Genomic DNA, 17,491 nt, shown 5'->3' with positions numbered 1-17,491 from the left:
TTATACAGGCTGTCATAGTCGCTCCTGATTGGACATAGAGTTCAAGGTCAATTTAATTATATAATATGTCCCAGTATTCAAGGGTCTGTCTCCGTAGTGGGTTGGTCCCTCTAGTTTTTGCTACCGAGATCTATGTGTCTGATGCCGACTCCACAGAGGATAAATGTATTTTTCACGTTAGATTAAACTTTTTTATTGGAGAGGAAAATTATTCACCTTTATAATAATTTGTGTGTTCCTAATACCCGGGGGACATTTCTGTTACCTCAATCACAGGGTGCAGTTTTGGAGCTTTGAGATCCGAGCACTTTCCCTGCAGATTTACGTTTTACTATTTGTTTTCACTGCTGCAATCTTTTCTTTCCACAGCCCCTGAGAATGCACTGCAAGAGTTGTGCGCTGGTCACCAGCTCGGGACACCTGCTGGGCAGTAAACTGGGGCATCAGATTGACCAGACGGAGTGTGTGATCCGCATGAACGATGCCCCCACCCGGGGCTACGGACAGGATGTGGGCAACAAGACCAGCCTGCGAGTGATCGCGCACTCCAGCATTCAGCGGATACTCCGGAGCCGCAACGAACTTCTGAACATGAGCCAAGGCACCGTCTTCATATTCTGGGGGCCCAGCAGCTACATGAGACGAGACGGCAAAGGATTAGTTTACAACAACCTGCAGCTCATCAGCAAGATACTACCTCGACTGAAAGTTCACATCATCACCCGCCACAAGATGCTGCATTTTGATGAACTGTTCAAGAAAGAGACCGGAAAAGACAGGTAGGAAAATTGTGGAAAAAGAAAATAATGTTTTGTTTGACATTATTATTTATTTTTTTGTTGTCGTGTTGGGAATAAGATTTTATCTCAGGTCAGGACACTTTAGGGTCAACTTCATAGGTGGTCAGTGTAACTAGCTTTACTTCAGTGGCCTCGGCCATTTCAATAAACTTTACTTAAATCAATAGTACAAGTGAATTCAAGAAACTTTCTGAAGATAACACAGGTTGGCAGCTCACTGAGGAATCAAATTACAGTTTATATAGAGTGGACGAGAGGGAGGAGCAGAGTAACAGAACAGCCTGAGAAAAACTATGCTGCTGCTTTCCAGTAAGTGTTTTATCCACTGAGGTGCTGGATCCACAGCTGCACTGCTCAGCATTGCTGTATAATGTCCTCCATGTTGCAGATGTCAGGTGTTTTATTTAATCCCAGAGCTGGATTCACATGTGCACTGCTCAATATTTCTAAATAATGTCCTCCATGCTGATGTTCTCTAGTAAATATTTTATGTCACCCCAAATCTGGATCCACAGCTACTCCATAGTACTGCTATATAATTTCATTATCCCATGCTGATGCTCACAAGTGTTTTATTTCACCCCAAAGTTGGATTCAGATCTGTACTGCTCAGTATTTCTGCATAATGACCTCCATGCTGCTGAAGCTTCTGAGCATGGGCTACATTGATCATGAAGAGTAGGAATCCCTCCTTTCTGTGTGCGCTGTGTATGTGAGACATCAGAATGGCTCATCTCCACCCACCAGCTCAGAAGCAACTGAAAACTAGAGGGAGAGCCTGCAGAGGGGGAAACTGGTGAACGTGAACCAGTTACAGAAGAAGAAGTAATCAGTCTCCTTGCATCTTCTCGCCCGACCACTTGCACCAGTGACCCCATTCCGTCACATCTCCTCCAGTCCCTTTCCCCGGCTGTCACCTCTCACCTAACAAAAATATTCAACCTTTCCCTCACTTCCGGTATTTTTCCCTCCTCATTTAAGCATGCCATCATACATCCATTACTTAAAAAACCCTCCCTCGACCAAAATTGTGCCGCTAATTATAGACCTGTCTCTAATCTTCCCTTCATCTCTAAACTCCTCGAACGCCTGGTCCACTCCCGTCTTACCCGCTATCTCAGATAACTCTTCTCGACCCTCTTCAATCTGGCTTCCGCTCTTTGCACTCTACTGAAACTGCCCTCACTAAAGTCTCTAATGACCTACTAACAGCTAAATCTAATGGTCACTACTCCATGCTAATTCTCTTGGATCTTTCCGCAGCATTCGACACTGTGGATCATCAGCTCCTCCTCACTATGCTCCGCTCCATCGGCATCAAGGACACCGTTCTCTCCTGGTTCTCCTCCTAGCTCTCTGACCGATCCTTCACTGTATGTTTTGCTGGTTCCTCCTCCTCTCACCTTCCCCTTACTGTTGGGGTTCCTCAAGGATCAGTCCTAGGCCCCCTCCTCTTCTCTTTGTATACTGTCCCTATTGGACAAACAATCAGTAGATTTGGTTTCCGGTACCATCTCTATGCTGACGACACCCAATTATGCACCTCTTCTCCTGCTTTCACTCCGACCTTCTTAGAAAACACCAGTGATTGTCTTACCGCTGTCTCCAACATCATGTCCTCCCTCTATCTGAAACTGAACCTGTCAAAAACTGAACTCCTCGTGTTCTCTCCCTCTACTAACCTACCTTTGCCTGACATTGCCATCTCCGTGTGCGGTTCCACCATTACTCCAAAGCAACATGCCCGCTGCCTTGGGGTCATCCTTGATTCCGAGCTTTCATTCACCGCCCACATCCGATCACTGGCTCGCTCTTCTTATCTGCATCTCAAAAACATTTCTAGAATTCGCCCTTTTCTTACTTTCGACTCTGCAAAAACTCTTACTGTCTCACTTATTCATTCTCGTCTGGACTATTGTAACTCTCTACTAATCGGCCTCCCTCTTACCAAACTCTCCCCGCTCCAATCTGTCCTGAATGCTGCTGCCAGGATTGTATTCCTCACCAACCGTTACACCGATGCCTCTACCTTGTGCCAGTCATTACACTGGCTACCCATCCACTCCAGAATCCAGTACAAAACTACTACCCTCATCCACAAAGCACTCCATGGCTCAGCACCACCCTCCATCTCCTCTCTGGTCTCAGTCTACCACCCTACCCGTGCCCTCCGCTCCACTAATGACCTCAGGTTAGCATCCTCAATAATCAGAACCTCCCACTCCCGTCTCCAAGACTTTACACGTGCTGCGCCGATTCTTTGGAATGCACTACCCAGGTTAATACGATTAATCCCCAATCCCCACAGTTTTAAGCGTGCCCTAAAAACGCATTTGTTCAGACTGGCCTACCGCCTCAATGCATTAACCTAACTATCCCTGTGTGGCCCATTCAAAAAAAAAAAAAGAAAAAAAAAACATAATCAGGTTCCTCTCATCATGTTCTCATACACTTTATGCAGTTAATAGCCTCTGTGTCTGTACTGCTACATACTTAGGCAGTTAACTGGTTCATGCAGCTTTACATGAACACCCGAGCCTTACACTATGGCTGGTCCAAATAACTAAAGCAATTGTTACCATCCTCCTCTCGTGTCTCCCTTTTTCCTATAGATTGTAAGCTTGCGAGCAGCAGGGCCCTCATTCCTCCTGGTATCTGTTTTGAACTGTGATTTCTGTTATGCTGTAATGTCTATTGTCTGTACAAGTCCCCTCTATAAGTTGTAAAGCGCTGCGGAATATGTTGGCGCTATATAAATAAAAATTATTATTATTAAGTGCAGATTACAAGTCCTATAATAGCCATAAATAGTGTTATTCCTCATGTACACACAGGGCAAAATATTCTTAAAAATTACCTGAAACTACCCGCATGCTTTAAATAAAGCTTAAAGGGGTGGTTCAGGTTTGGGACAAAAGTCTGAAGTCACCCTTATAGGGCATATAGTCATGGGCTATCTTTATGAGACAACCCCTTTGAGGACTGTATCCAGCGTGTGCAGCTACTTTGTAATTCTCCAATTTATAGTGTGTTACTATGGAAATATATAAGTTCACATAGGAGCTGCATGCACAGAATGACAGCAAAGATTTTTTTTATCTCAATTTGCAAACTTTCTTAGTTATTAATTTCAGTTGCACCTGGCAAGTAAAACGAGATGGTTGTCATTATAGGGTTATAAGGGATGAAAATGAGAAAGCAAAAATATAAATGGATTTCCTAAAACAGCGCCACTCCTGTCTGTAGGTTGGGTCTGGTATTACAGTTTTGCTCCATTAAAGTGATTTGGGCGGAGCTGTGATGTCACATACAACCCATGGACAGGGGTGGTGCTGTTTTTGGAAATCAGGTTTTTCTAATTGTGCGCAGCCCTTTAAAGATATTTGAAAGATTTTCCCAGGTTGATGGTTTCAGTCCATGAACATCACCCATAGTCCTTAGTCGAGAATGTGTCAAGATGAAAAAACTGATACAATCCCGCCCAATCGTGTGATACAATCGTGAACGCCCCGCACCGTGAAGTTGAGCGATGATTGCGGTGATCGTTGTTGATCAGTCTTGGATCTCTTTCCAGCCAAGAGCTGAGATCCTCCAGAAGTCGCAGGGTTAAACAATCTTCCAAAGAAGCAAAGGAAAGTGACAAAATTATCGGAAGCAATTTTACTCGTCAGATAATTGATAATGAGCAACAGAACGAAGCAACATGAGACGGGTGTGAAGCTCGTGCAGCTCGTCGCCCGTCAGTCACCGAGAAGCACAGATTTTTCATCCTTTTTAGATTTACGCCGAGTCTTGATTTACATTAATATTCAAGTGGAATTTGCAGGACGGGATTTTAATTATTGATCAGAAATAGAGATGCATGAATGCGAAACTATCGGGGAGGTTTCCGGATGGATACATCTATTAAGATTTGCTGTTTATTAGGCTCAGCGTTCAGTTTGTTAATTATGGTGATGCCAGATGGGCACCGAGGAACGATTGCCCCGAGGTCCCAGGATCCGTTCTTAGAAATCATCATTCCTCCAGAAAAACTAAACCCTGAAATAAGAAAATAATAAATCTGATTACTCACTGATTATAAAATCATGCAGAGAACGTGTCCGATTAAGTAACAGTTAGTGCCCGATTCAGTATTGCGTTTGTACCTTTAATTGTCCATTTTTTTTTGGTGGGGGGTGATCGGTTTTTCATTTGCGCTTTGTTCTCTTTCACCTTTTTTAAAGCTTATTTTTTACATGGATATATTTTTTATGTTCTTTATTCTTGAGGTTTCCAGATGTTTTCAGCTGAATCATCAATTGAAATTTTTTAAAAAGGTGCAAAACTTTTGTGGAAATGTATGTCTGAAATGTTTGGTTAAAGTTTGCGACATTTTAGCAGAACATCTGGCTGTTTGCTGCAGAATGATGGAAATGGCCAGAATGAAAAGCATTTTTGATTTTGTGCAATTTGTTGATGGTTTTTGTGAAAGTAAAAAAAACAAACAAAAAACATCAATGAAAACCACAAGACAAAAAAAGAAAAGACACTTAAAAAAAATCAAAACAAAACCGCAAATGATGAATTACCGTAAGCCCTTAGTCTTCTAGAGATCCCACAGAAAACACAGGGATTACTGTCCACCTGGTCTGTCCCATCTTCAGCTTGTGGCTCAGTAAGCAATGTCCCCTTCTTAGCCAAGGAGGTGGGACTTAATATTTGTTGCACACAGTACAGGTGGGGGAGGATACTGCTGTAGTCTGTTATCTTACAGCCGCACCCAGGATGGGGAGGAGAAAGCACATGCCACCTGTCTTTGATATGTAATCTTCACCACTCACCCCTTTATGTGGAAGTGGGCAGCTCCAGGACCCCCTTTATGCTCCTCCTCTCCTTTATTTATTTTTTTAATTGAAAACATAATATAAATAAAGGAAAAGGAGGAGCTTAAATGACGGCTCCGATCACGAGCAGCGCTGTCCCTTAGACAACTGCCGGCCAGGACAAGTTCACAAATCCGATGCTTGTACACATGTCCTGGGGGCTCCTCTCTGGGGGACCTCATCAGCAGCGGTCACCTCCCTATGTGGAAGTGTCACAGAGGTAACTCTTTAAGACAGGAAATGCTGGATTTTTTTCGTTTTGTTTTGTTTTTTGAATAGTGGAGGTGTCAAGGCTTAGAAAACCCATTTAAGTACCCTATACAAGGTTGTCGCCTTTTATCTACCATGCACAATTCTCTCTTTGGAGGACCCCACGTGTCCGTGCAAAACAGGGACAAGCTTTGGACTTCAATGAGAACAGCGCAATACCTTATCTTCCCTATGGAGGCGCTGCAGGAAAGCTGAGCACTAAGACTCCCCGGCTGATCACTGGGTTTCTCCCTAGCAGGAGAACCTGTAATTGGATCATGATTCTGAGACGTTCTTTCCTTCTTCTTCCTGTTTTTTTTATATCCACAAATTAAAAAGTAAATCTTACATTCTGTATACAATGTATCTAATTATTGTATATGTGGGAGGAAAACATAATCACCAGGATTCTCAAGCCAATAATCTGGAAAGGAAGAAATCTAATTTCAGGGTGACGTTATATTATTGTGCCTTGATATAAAGTGGTATCGGATGTTTGCTCTGTGGATTATACTTATTGGATCTGAAGCCGAGGACTTCGCTTACCTGAGGCCGAAAACGACCGGTGACTGGACACCTGTTTGCTGATGGTCATTTAGTAGCCAAATCACCACCACACTACTGAGCTATAGTAGATCAGATATTGTTTCATTGTCCTCGGCAGCACATGTCCTGTTCACATCGGCACCGTTTATCAGGAAAATAATTTCTGAGCTTGCTTAAAAATAATCTTTCTCGGCAGCACATTGCTCAATGTGAACAGGACATGTGCTACCGAGAAAGATTATTTTTAAGCAAGCTCAGAAATTATTTTCCTGATAATCGTGTGTTTTGCTTGTTTGTCGGGTGATTGCCTGCCTGCTTACACTACCAGATTATTGAGAAATGAGCGCTGCTGGGAATGTTTGTTCACTACAGCCTGCCAGTGTAAAGGGGGTCGTCTACCCTCTGGGGGTATTTTTGTTTTATACTTGAAAGCATCTAAGGGTATGTTTCCACGGTAAGTAAACGCTGCTTGTTTGACGCTGCAGCGTCAAACAAGCAGCGTCCAGATGTTCCAGCATAGTGGAGGGGATTTTATGAAATCCCGTCTCCACTATGCGTGGAAACCCGCACGCGGCGGCCCTGCGACTCCGGACATGCTGCGCGTCTTTTCAGATCGCAGCATGTCCGTACACCTTGCGGGGACGCAGCGTCCCCGCAAGGCATATCACAGGGCCCTATGGCGAGGGGTGCGATCATCCCGGATGTGTACTGTACACATCCGGCACCATCGCGTCCCAGAAAGGGGGCGGGGGCTTAGCGCCGAGCGGCTTCGCCGCTGCGGCGATATCGCCGCCCCTCTGGACCGTGGAGCCATACCCTAAGGGTATGTGTCCACGTTCAGGAAACGCTGAGTTTTTGACGCAGCGTTGAGCAGCATGCATAAAAAACGCAGCGTCCAGATGTTACAGCATAGTGGAGGGGATTTCATGAAAGCCTGTCTCCACTATGCAGTAAAAGACGCATGCGGCATTCCCGAGAAAACTCACATGCGGCGCGTCTTTTAAGAACGCAGCATGTCCTTACATTGCAGAAAAAACTCAAGGACAGCGCAGGTGACCTGCCAGTGACCTCAGGTGCAGATTTGGTCAGGATTTTACCTGCATAAAATCCTGACCAAATCCTGAAGCAATCCTGAACGTGGACACATACCCTAATTGGGGTTAAAAATAATTCTTGCAAATGGGTTTTATTAAAGCTTTTGCACCTTTTTGCTTTCTTTAACTTTTGTGCTGCACGGTCTATAACTTTTATCTGTCTTTTCTTTGAACTTTGATGTGTTCTGTAGGAATAAATAAGCCGAATGTGCAATGAATGTGTAAAACCAAAGCGCCAAATGTTTTTAAGAAACTCAATTGCAATAATGAATTTTCATCCCTAAATTGATGCATTTAAGTAAGAAAAAAAGTGTCCCTAAAATGGAGAATCCCTTTAAGATGAACGAAGCCCAAATCTACTGTCTTCAGGAGGGACGATGATATCTTCTGCTAACGTGAAACACGTCTTGTACAGATGAGGGATTCGGGTGAGCGCTCTCGTTGCGGATTTCCATGACTGATGTGAGACTAATAAGAACGAGGGGATGTAGTAACGGGGGAGGAGTATAGACACGAGGGTCCGTGCACTGTCAGGGGCTGGGGTCTTCCGTACTCTGCGTCAGGAGGCCTTTCTCTCGCTCAGTGACCATCCCGGTTATGGTGGTCTCCTCCGCTGCCTTTGACTCCCGTTGTATTGATCATCTCTTTATTCTCGTAGTCTAATCAAACCCATCGCTCTGCTGCCGATAAATCGATGCACGATAATATTTATACTCCCGTTAGGAGCGACCAGCGGAGACGAGACTGGAAAAATGACGTGTGATCGTTTCTCCCATCGTATACGTGTATTTGTGGCGTTAGATGTAATTGCTGGGGGAAATAAATCAGGTGGAAACATTGTGAAAAAAGTGTCTCCCTATAATTGACGGGTTGGATGTGATTTGCATCTTAGGAGATGGAAAGGAAAAGCGAATTTCTAAACAATTTTACTAGTTCCTGAGTTGTGAAATGGCGCCACTCCCAGCTGTAGGCCGAGACTGGTAGTGCAGCTGACGATATTGCCATTTCCAAACAGGTTGGTTAAAAGTAAAGGGTGGTTCTCATTAAATTGATGCTTTGGGGAATGTAAGGAAACGTTCACAAATCGGATTTAAGGTCGGCAGATCTGATAGTATTTGCTTCCGGATCTGCAGATGAAACTCGGTTGTGCTGCGGACCTGCAGGATGACGAGCTGCTGAATAGCGAGCAGATTATCTTGAAGCTTTGGGGCTGTTTTTTCCGTCTTCTAGAACCTGGGACACCACTTTTTTTGCTTTGTTTTTCTTCTCGAGGGTGCATTTCTTTCTTCTTTTATTTTTTTTTTTTTTTGGGGGGGGGGGGGGGGTGGATGTAAACAGAAATTTCAGCTTACGTCTACGCCAAAATCCATGTAAAATCCTGAACATGTGAACAGATCCTAAGGTGGGGAACTTAAAGGGGTTGTCTACTTTTGGAAATGTATTTTCTTTTAGGGAGCTCTGCATTATTGGATTTAATTGTGCAGTTCACCTGACGCCCGTCTCTCGCTCTGGAGGAGCCGGCATACTCATGCATCACATTCATCTCTATGAGCTGCGTGTAATGCTCCATGTCATCTGTGGGGGCGCTGCAGGGAAATTGAGACCCTGCTGGATTGCTGCACCTAACAGAATGAGTGGAAGGCGCTTATGAAGGCTCCACGGTGTAGTCTGAGGAACGTTCTAGCTATTATAAATAGGAACATGAAACCCGCCCCGATACCGCCTGAAAACGTCCATTTAGGGGTGCGGGGATTGTGTGTACGTCTCCCCTCTTTTCACATCATAATATTAATTTTCTAACACTGTCTCTGAAAAATTGAGACAATTCAGGCAAATTTGGAACAGTTGACGCATTATATCAAAGTTGGAATGTATGGCGCTGTATGCGGGGATATTGTGGGGTCCGTATTGTTACTTTGTAACGCTGGGGTCCTGAGTTTGTATCTGAGCGAGGCAGCGAATGCACCGAGTATGTGCGCTCACTCGTCCTCTGTCAGTGGTGGAAACGGATAGGAGAAGCCCCTGTGCCAGAACAATGTATGGGCCCTTTGCAAATCCAATAGCTCCTATCATGCAAACGTCCACCTGTTTTGGAGGTAGAGGTGGCCCCGTTACCTCTTGGGCCCCTCTTCCCGCACCGATCGGTCCCAACTCCCTGTCATCAGATACTTTTCTGTGGGACTTGATTGGTCTTCTGATCATCGCCCAGATTCCCCGCCATGCACTCATCCATCGGTTGTGCAGATTTGTTTTCCGAGGGACCAGAACTTTGCCGTTTTCCTGCGTTTCCCATAGTAATGTGTGATAATGATTACGCAGCGTCACGTTGCACGGATGTCGGCTCTGAGTGCACAGATTACCTGGCGGATCGCTGAGGCCGGAGCTGCTCCGCGCAGTCTCCCACCCAATTAATGGCTAAATTATTCTCTCTGAACATGAAAGAAAAAATTCATTAAGATTTCCAGAATTATGTCCTGAGCAAAGCAGAGCTGCGCCCCCGGGGGTCCGCTAATTTACAGCAGGGTGCACTGACTTTTCTATGAGACTGATATAGCAAGATAATGCATGTGTAATCTCATTAATCCGTCACAATCGCTGATCCGGTTCTCATGTGATCCTGGCGCTCAGCTAATTGGAAACTCGACTTTACAACAGCGGGCGGCGAGCTCTTAAGGGGGCAGATGATTAGATATTATGAAAAGCTTTACATTTCACTTATATATTTAATGTATTAACTCCTTGCAGTTTCCAAGATTTCTGCTTATTGTCTTTTAAAAGAAAGTTTTATTGTAGTTTGCCCCATAATATACACTCTATGTAGGAAATTATGTGCCACTTCCAGGGGCCACAGGTTTTACCCCAGGGGCGTTGGGGCCAATTTATATACCCCGGGGATTGTGGGGCTGAGTGTAAAAACAGAATTCAGTGATTGCCGTGCAGCCCAGGACTATTCTCCATATAATATCACTAGTTTTGCTCATGTGCTGGATGCACAGCTGCACTGCTCGTTAGAGGACACCGCTCTGATAGCTGCACTATGATTAGCCATGCAGCTGTGTGTCCATCACATGATCAGGATGGAGTAATAACCCATGGTAGAAAGCCATGAAACCACCTTTAGAATGACAAAAAGTAGACATCCTGAAAACTGAGGAATTGATACAGAACGAGTCCTTGTTCTAGTCCCTGAGCAGCGAGTGTCTCGGAGCGTTACAGGGAAATACCGGGGAAGTAGCAAGTGCTGAGCCAGCATCAATGCTCCCCTGTCCTGAGGGACGTGGCAGGAGGACCCCACCGATCAGTAAGTCGATTCATTCTATAAAAAACTCATTTTACGCCCTGAAATAAGTAAGATGTGTGCTGGAGATGGTGGGGTCTGTGGACATCACACTTGTGCCCCACATTCAGCAATTGGTATAAAAAGCTTCTCATGGGGTTCTGTTGACCTGATGGACACCACAATAGCTCATTGTTTGCATCCATTCTGCAGCAATATGACGACATTACATTCCTCCTTTCATGGCAACCTGTGAGCTTCCATCCGAGCGCCGCCCTAGTTCTGTAATCTTCTCCTTCTCGTGGCTTTCAGATATTTAAATACTTTTTATTCATATGCAATGCAAATGACTTGGGACTAGTCCAGCGGGGGGCATTGATTTCCCCAGACTAGTCCTGCCCCTCATCTTGTTAGCACGACACCCCAAACATGACTGACTGGATTTACAAGAGTGACATGAATGTCAGCTCCTTGCAAATCTGGTTCACGAACGCAGTCTTCCGCCTCCCTGGTAATGAAGCCATGTGAACGCTCCCCCGCTCCATCAGCGTATGCCCAGCGAGGTTGAAGGCCACGCGCATGCTCAATGTCTGCAACGAGCCAATGGTGACATCACTCTTGCAAGTCATCCCAGTGGGGTAGAGGACTAGTCCAGGGAAATCAGCGCCCCACCAACTAGTCCTGAGTCATTTGGCGGTAGAGACATGGTGGCGGATTTGCCGGGCTGGGGCAGCTGACCGTTCCCCTTTTCAGTTTTATAGGAAAGTATCGCTGGTTGTTGGTTCTTGCTGTCTTGACTTCCATCTTGGCTCGTTTACTTGCGGCCAGCCCTGACCCCACAGCCTGCTCTCCACCCGTGACTGACGATTGCTAGCCTCACCCTTGCTCCGTCCAACTACCTGTCCTGACTAGCGCCTTGAAACAGCAAATGATTCCTATCTACGGGTCAGCCGGTGCTAGCGGATACTACACAAGAGGGTTGCAACCCGGCGATTGCCTTTGGGGCGCTCACACTTTTTTTCTACCCTTACTCCATGGCGGATGAGAGCAGCTTGTAGAACCACAAATCCCAGCAGATATCCGCCTTTACAGCTGCATGCCCACGACAGCTGCAGTGTATAATCTGTGAATTATTCTGTGTGTAATCTTGCAGTAATACTTGTCTTTATCTCTCGAGCACAGAGCATTTCCGTGGATATAGATACTAATGTGGAGAAAATTCCTTCCTTGCGGAGTAATCACAGTCTTCAGGCCATTAGCTAATTCAGGGGTTTTCATTTGAACTTCGCGTTTTTCTCCGTCTCCCTATAATTTGGACGGCAATGGCGGCATGTGGGGTGTAATATCATTAGAGGGAAGAACTGGCATGTTACCATCCCCCGCACTCACAGCTATCAGCAGTCAGGTTTCTGGAGGGTTTCTGAATTTACGGTATTCTCAATAAGGGCAAGAAAATACCGCACTTGTATGATAATGCCGCGTGTTTGAAGTCCAAACGGCAGAAGGTGAAAATGATGTTCCAACCGGTCGCAGAGACATGGGAAGTGCCGCGAGGGATCTCCGACCTCCACTGATGTCTTGAACGAAAGGGATTGATCTTCAGAATTAAATCATCAGGCTTCCAACAAATATTTCATAAATCTATAGTAGAGGTGAATATAATACATTTTGTAATATATCTTATAAAAAGAAATCTGCTTCTTTCTCCACTTATGAGCCACTTCCTCAACTCACCACAGATTACAGCCATCTATTGATGTGGGGTAGAAAAGAGTAAAAATAGAAAAGCAGGGAGACACACAAATAAAGCTGGTGGTTGATAGAAAATGTTTTATCTCATCTAGTGCTGGATTCACTGTTGCACTGCTCAGTACTTCTGTATGATGGCCTTCATGCTGCTGTTTTCTAGTAAATGTTTTATCTTGCCCAGTACTGGATTCAATGCTATTGTTCAGCATTACTGTAAATTGTCTTCCATGATGCTGCTTTGTAGTGAGTGTTTTATCTGTGCTGAATTCACAGCTACCATGCTTATTACTGTGGTGTAAAGTCTAACAAGTTATTGCCGCTTTTTAAAAGTGTTTCATCTCACACCAGAGCTAGATTGACAGCACTCAGTACTGCTGTATTATGTCCTCCATGCTGCTGCACAGTGACAGGAGAGCAGGAATTCTTCATGTCTTTATGTGCTGTGTATGGGAAACATCATAGCAGTTAGTCTCCACTCACCAGCTCAGAGACGACTGAAAATTAGGGATAGAGCCTGCAGAGCGGAAACTGTTGTAAAATGCTGGCTACAAGTCATATAATGGCAGAAATGGTGTTATATGTACACACCGGACGGCTGACTCTGACCAGTCACCTGACGTGAGATATACACTTTTGTATAAAGTCTCTGACGCTTTCTAATACTGTAAATCTGACTCTGCCTGCTACTATTTGTGTGGATGGCACTTTGTCAGTATCCAGCCTCTTTGCAGAACATCAGGGGTTTCATCCTTTTATAGAAACATCTGATACTGAAGATAACAGACAGCACCAAATGCAAATTTCTCTATCGGGAGGTCATTTGGACTGATTTTCCCCATAAAACGATTGCATAATTTTAGCAAGAAGCTGAATGGGCTGAAGCATTATGTTACTGGGAGAACTTGCAGCAAAGGCAGTGTCCTTGGAAGGAAGCAGGATGGGGCATCTATTGAATAATAATATAATAATAATTTTTATTTATATAGCGCCAACATATTCCGCAGCGCTTTACAACTTATAGAGGGGACTTGTACAGACAATAGACATTACAGCATAACAGAAATCACAGTTCAAAACAGATACCAGGAGGAATGAGGGCCCTGCTGCTCGCAAGCTACAAACTATGAGGAAAAGGGGAGACACGAGAGGTGGATGGTAACAATTGCTTTAGTTATTTGGACCAGCCATAGTGTAAGGCTCGGGTGTTCATGTAAAGCTGCAGGAACCAGTTATCAGCCTAAGTATGTAGCAGTACAGACACAGAGGCTATTAACTGCATAAAGTGTATGAGAACATGAAACCTGATTATGGGTTTTTTTTTTAATAGGCCACACAGGGATAGTTAGGTTAATGCGTTGAGGGGGTAGGCCAGTCTGAACAAATGAGTTTTTAGGGCACGCTTAAAACTGTGGGGATTGGGGATTAATCGTATTAACCTAGGTAGTGCATTCCAAAGAATCGGCGCAGCACGTGTAAAGTCTTGGAGACGGGAGTGGGAGGTTCTGATTATTGAGGATGCTAACCTGAGGTCATTAGCGAAGCGGAGGGCACGGGTAGGGTGGTAGATTGAGACCAGAGAGGAGATGTAGGGTGGTGCTGAGCCATGGAGTGCTTTGTGGATGAGGGTAGTAGTTTTGTACTGGATTCTGGAGTGGATGGGTAGCCAGTGTAATGACTGGCACAAGGTAGAGGCATCGGTGTAACGGTTGGTGAGGAATATGATCCTGGCAGCAGCATTCAGGACAGATTGGAGCGGGGAGAGTTTGGTAAGAGGGAGGCCGATTATTAGAGAGTTACAATCGTCCAGACGGGAATGAATAAGTGAGACAGTAAGAGTTTTTGCAGAGTCGAAAGTAAGAAAAGGGCGAATTCTAGAAATGTTTTTGAGATGCAGATAAGAAGAGCGAGCCAGTGATCGGATGTGGGGGGTGAATGAAAGCTCGGAATCAAGGATGACCCCAAGGCAGCGGGCATGTTGCTTTGGAGTAATGATGGAACAGCACACGGAGATGGCAATGTCAGGCAAAGGTAGGTTAGCAGAGGGAGAGAACACGAGGAGTTCAGTTTTTGACAGGTTCAGTTTCAGATAGAGGGAGGACATGATGTTAGAGACAGCGGTAAGACAATCACTGGTGTTTTCTAAGAAGGTCGGAGTGAAAGCAGGAGAAGAGGTGTATAATTGGGTGTCATCAGCATAGAGATGGTACCGGAAACCAAATCTACTGATTGTATACTGTCCCTATTGGACAAACAAAGAGAAGAGGAGGGGGCCTAGGACTGATCCTTGAGGAACCCCAACAGTAAGGGGAAGGTGAGAGGAGGAGGAACCAGCAAAACATACAGTGAAGGATCGGTCAGAGAGATAGGAGGAGAACCAGGAGAGAACGGTGTCCTTGAGGCCGATGGAGCGGAGCATAGTGAGGAGGAGCTGATGATCCACACTGTCGAATGCTGCGGAAAGATCCAAGAGAATTAGCATGGAGTAGTGACCATTAGATTTAGCTGTTAGTAGGTCATTAGAGACTTTAGTGAGGGCAGTTTCAGTAGAGTGTAAAGAGCGGAAGCCAGATTGAAGAGGGTCGAGAAGAGAGTGATCTGAGAGATAGTGGGTAAGATGGGAGTGGACCAGGCGTTCCAGGAGTTTAGAGATGAAGGGAAGATTAGAGACAGGTCTATAATTAGCGGCACAATTTTGGTCGAGGGAGGGTTTTTTAAGTCATGGATGTATGATGGCATGCTTAAATGAGGAGGGAAAAATACCGGAAGTGAGGGAAAGGTTGAATATTTTTGTTAGGTGAAAGGTGACAGCCGGGGAAAGGGACTGGAGGAGATGTGACGGAATGGGGTCACTGGTGCAAGTGGTCGGGCGAGAAGACGCAAGGAGCCTGATTACTTCTTCTGTAACTGGTTCAAAGTCAGAGAGTGAACTAGATGCAGTGGGGAAGGGAGGACGGTGCATGGTATGAAGAGATTGGGAGATGATTTCCTGTCGAATGTGGTCAATTTTTTCTTTGAAGTAATTGGCCAGATCGTCAGCGCGGAGATCTGTGGTTGGGGCCTGCTCTCTTGGGTTGAGTAGGGACTGGAAAGTGTCAAAGAGACGTTTAGGGTTATTTGACAGTGAGGTGATGAGGGTGTTGAAATAGGTTTGTTTGGAGAGGTGAAGGGCAGAGTTGTATGTTTTTAGCATGAACTTATAATGGAGGAAATCTTCGGGTAGATTAGATTTTCTCCACAGACGTTCGGCGCACCTGGAGCACCGCTGCAGGAAATGTGTTTGCAGCGTGTGCCTCGGTTGTCGCCGTCTGTGCCGAGTTGTTCTATGTATAGGAGGTGCCGCTTCATCCAGGGCACTTTGCAGGGTTTCATTGTAATGCTTCAGAGCAGAATCAGGACATGAGATGGAGAAGATTGGGGCCAATGAGGACTGCAAGTTCTTCATAAGTTTCTGGGTGTTAATGGCCTGTATGTTTCTATAAGTGTGGAAAGTGGGGGTGACCTGAGCGGGATGGCAGTTCTTGATAGAGAATGAAAGAAGGTTGTGGTCAGAGAGCGGGAGAGGGGAGTTTGTGAAATCATCCACTAAGCAAAGCCGGGAGAAGACCAAGTCAAGGGAGTTTCCATCTTCATGCGTTGGAGAGTTAGTATGCTGCGAGAGGCCGAAAGAGGAGGTTAGAGATAAAAGGTGAGAAGCAGATGGGGAGAGGGGAGAAGCAATGGGGATGTTGAAATCACCCATGATAAGGGTGGGGGTGTCACAGGAGAGAAAGTGTGGAAGGCAGGTGGCAAAGTGATCCAGGAACTGATGAGAGGGGCCGGGAGGACGATACACCACCGCCACTCGCATGGAGAAGGGGACGTAGAGTCTGACAGCATGGACCTCAAAGGAAGGGAATACAAGTGAGGGTACTTGGGGGATAACTTGGAAGGTACATTTGGGTGAAAGGAGCAGACCAACGCCTCCACCTGCTCTGTTGTCCGATCTTGGGGTATGAGAAAAGTGTAGTCCACCATAGGAGAGAGCAGCAGCAGCGGTTGTGTCTGACTGCTGGATCCAGGTTTCAGTAAGAGCCTTGAAATGCATGGTTGGCCATTGTGTGCATAGGCTAGTAATAAGTTCCCTGATTTTATCATTGTGAATATGGCTTTTGGCTTTGAGTTCTATGATAAGTAACATGGACTTTTTTATAGGGTCTCGTAGGTGGGGTTGCGGGACTGAACTGCTTTCAATGTTTGGTTTAATAGCAGTTACTGAGAGCCACCACTAGGGGGAGCACACTGCAAACATTTCTGTAGCTCCAGGTATAACTCATGTACTTGGCTCCCTCTAGTGGTGGCTGTTGGCATCCAGAATTCTATCTTCTATAAAGTCTGACTCCGCTCCCTGTACAGAACATGCTAATAGGAGGTCAATAGTACAAAAATCCGTTCTAATTGAGAAGCGAAGCTCCTTCTGTGCTTCGTTATGAGGCCCTATATTATTATATGCGCTTTCCCTGATGTTGAGATAGACACAACATTACACACTATATGGGAAAGGATAATGGATGGCAGAAAAGCGTTTTAATGGAAATGTCGGCTGCACGGATATTCTCTGATACATATGGAAAGTTGTCACTTGTTTTATCGTTTTGCTAACGTTTTTGTTTTTGACCTAAAAATGGAGCGAGGTGACAGCAGTGAGTATAGACGTGGATATATTAGTGTCATCGTACATCTCCACATGCTACAATGTGAGTATCTGATAGGATTTGCCAAATATGTCTACAAAGTGCTGCAAATTATGGAAAACGTATCAATGACAAAAGTAAAATAATGTAGAAGTTCTGTGCAAGCACCAGGATGCGGCTTTATTCTTGGCAGAACACCGGCATTATTATCAGCCGAGGACGTGCCGTGGATTCTTCCATC

The 17,491-nt window shown here is 45.2% G+C and overlaps 1 protein-coding gene and 1 long non-coding RNA gene across 4 annotated transcripts in view; one reads left to right on the top strand and one right to left on the bottom strand.

Moving 5' to 3' along the window:
• ST6GALNAC5 (ST6 N-acetylgalactosaminide alpha-2,6-sialyltransferase 5) overlaps positions 1-17,491 on the top strand; it is a 178,463-nt gene that overhangs the window by 139,712 nt on the left and 21,260 nt on the right. For all 3 annotated transcript variants that reach the window (XM_077277559.1, XM_077277561.1, XM_077277560.1), the window contains one exon: positions 370-779. In XM_077277559.1, coding sequence (XP_077133674.1) covers positions 370-779 — 410 coding nt within the window. The remainder of the gene's footprint in view (positions 1-369; positions 780-17,491) is intronic.
• On the bottom strand, positions 4,415-6,571 carry LOC143788149 (uncharacterized). The gene is made up of 3 exons (XR_013218566.1): positions 6,461-6,571; positions 6,095-6,223; positions 4,415-4,841 (listed from the first exon to the last, which is right to left on the bottom strand). It is a non-coding gene; the product is annotated as an uncharacterized LOC143788149 (long non-coding RNA).

Source organism: Ranitomeya variabilis, chromosome 8, assembly GCF_051348905.1.
Source record: "Ranitomeya variabilis isolate aRanVar5 chromosome 8, aRanVar5.hap1, whole genome shotgun sequence".
Lineage (NCBI taxonomy): Eukaryota > Metazoa > Chordata > Amphibia > Anura > Dendrobatidae > Ranitomeya > Ranitomeya variabilis.
The sequence above is the reverse complement of the archived record's forward strand: the minus strand, read 5'-3'. Positions and strand labels throughout refer to the sequence as shown.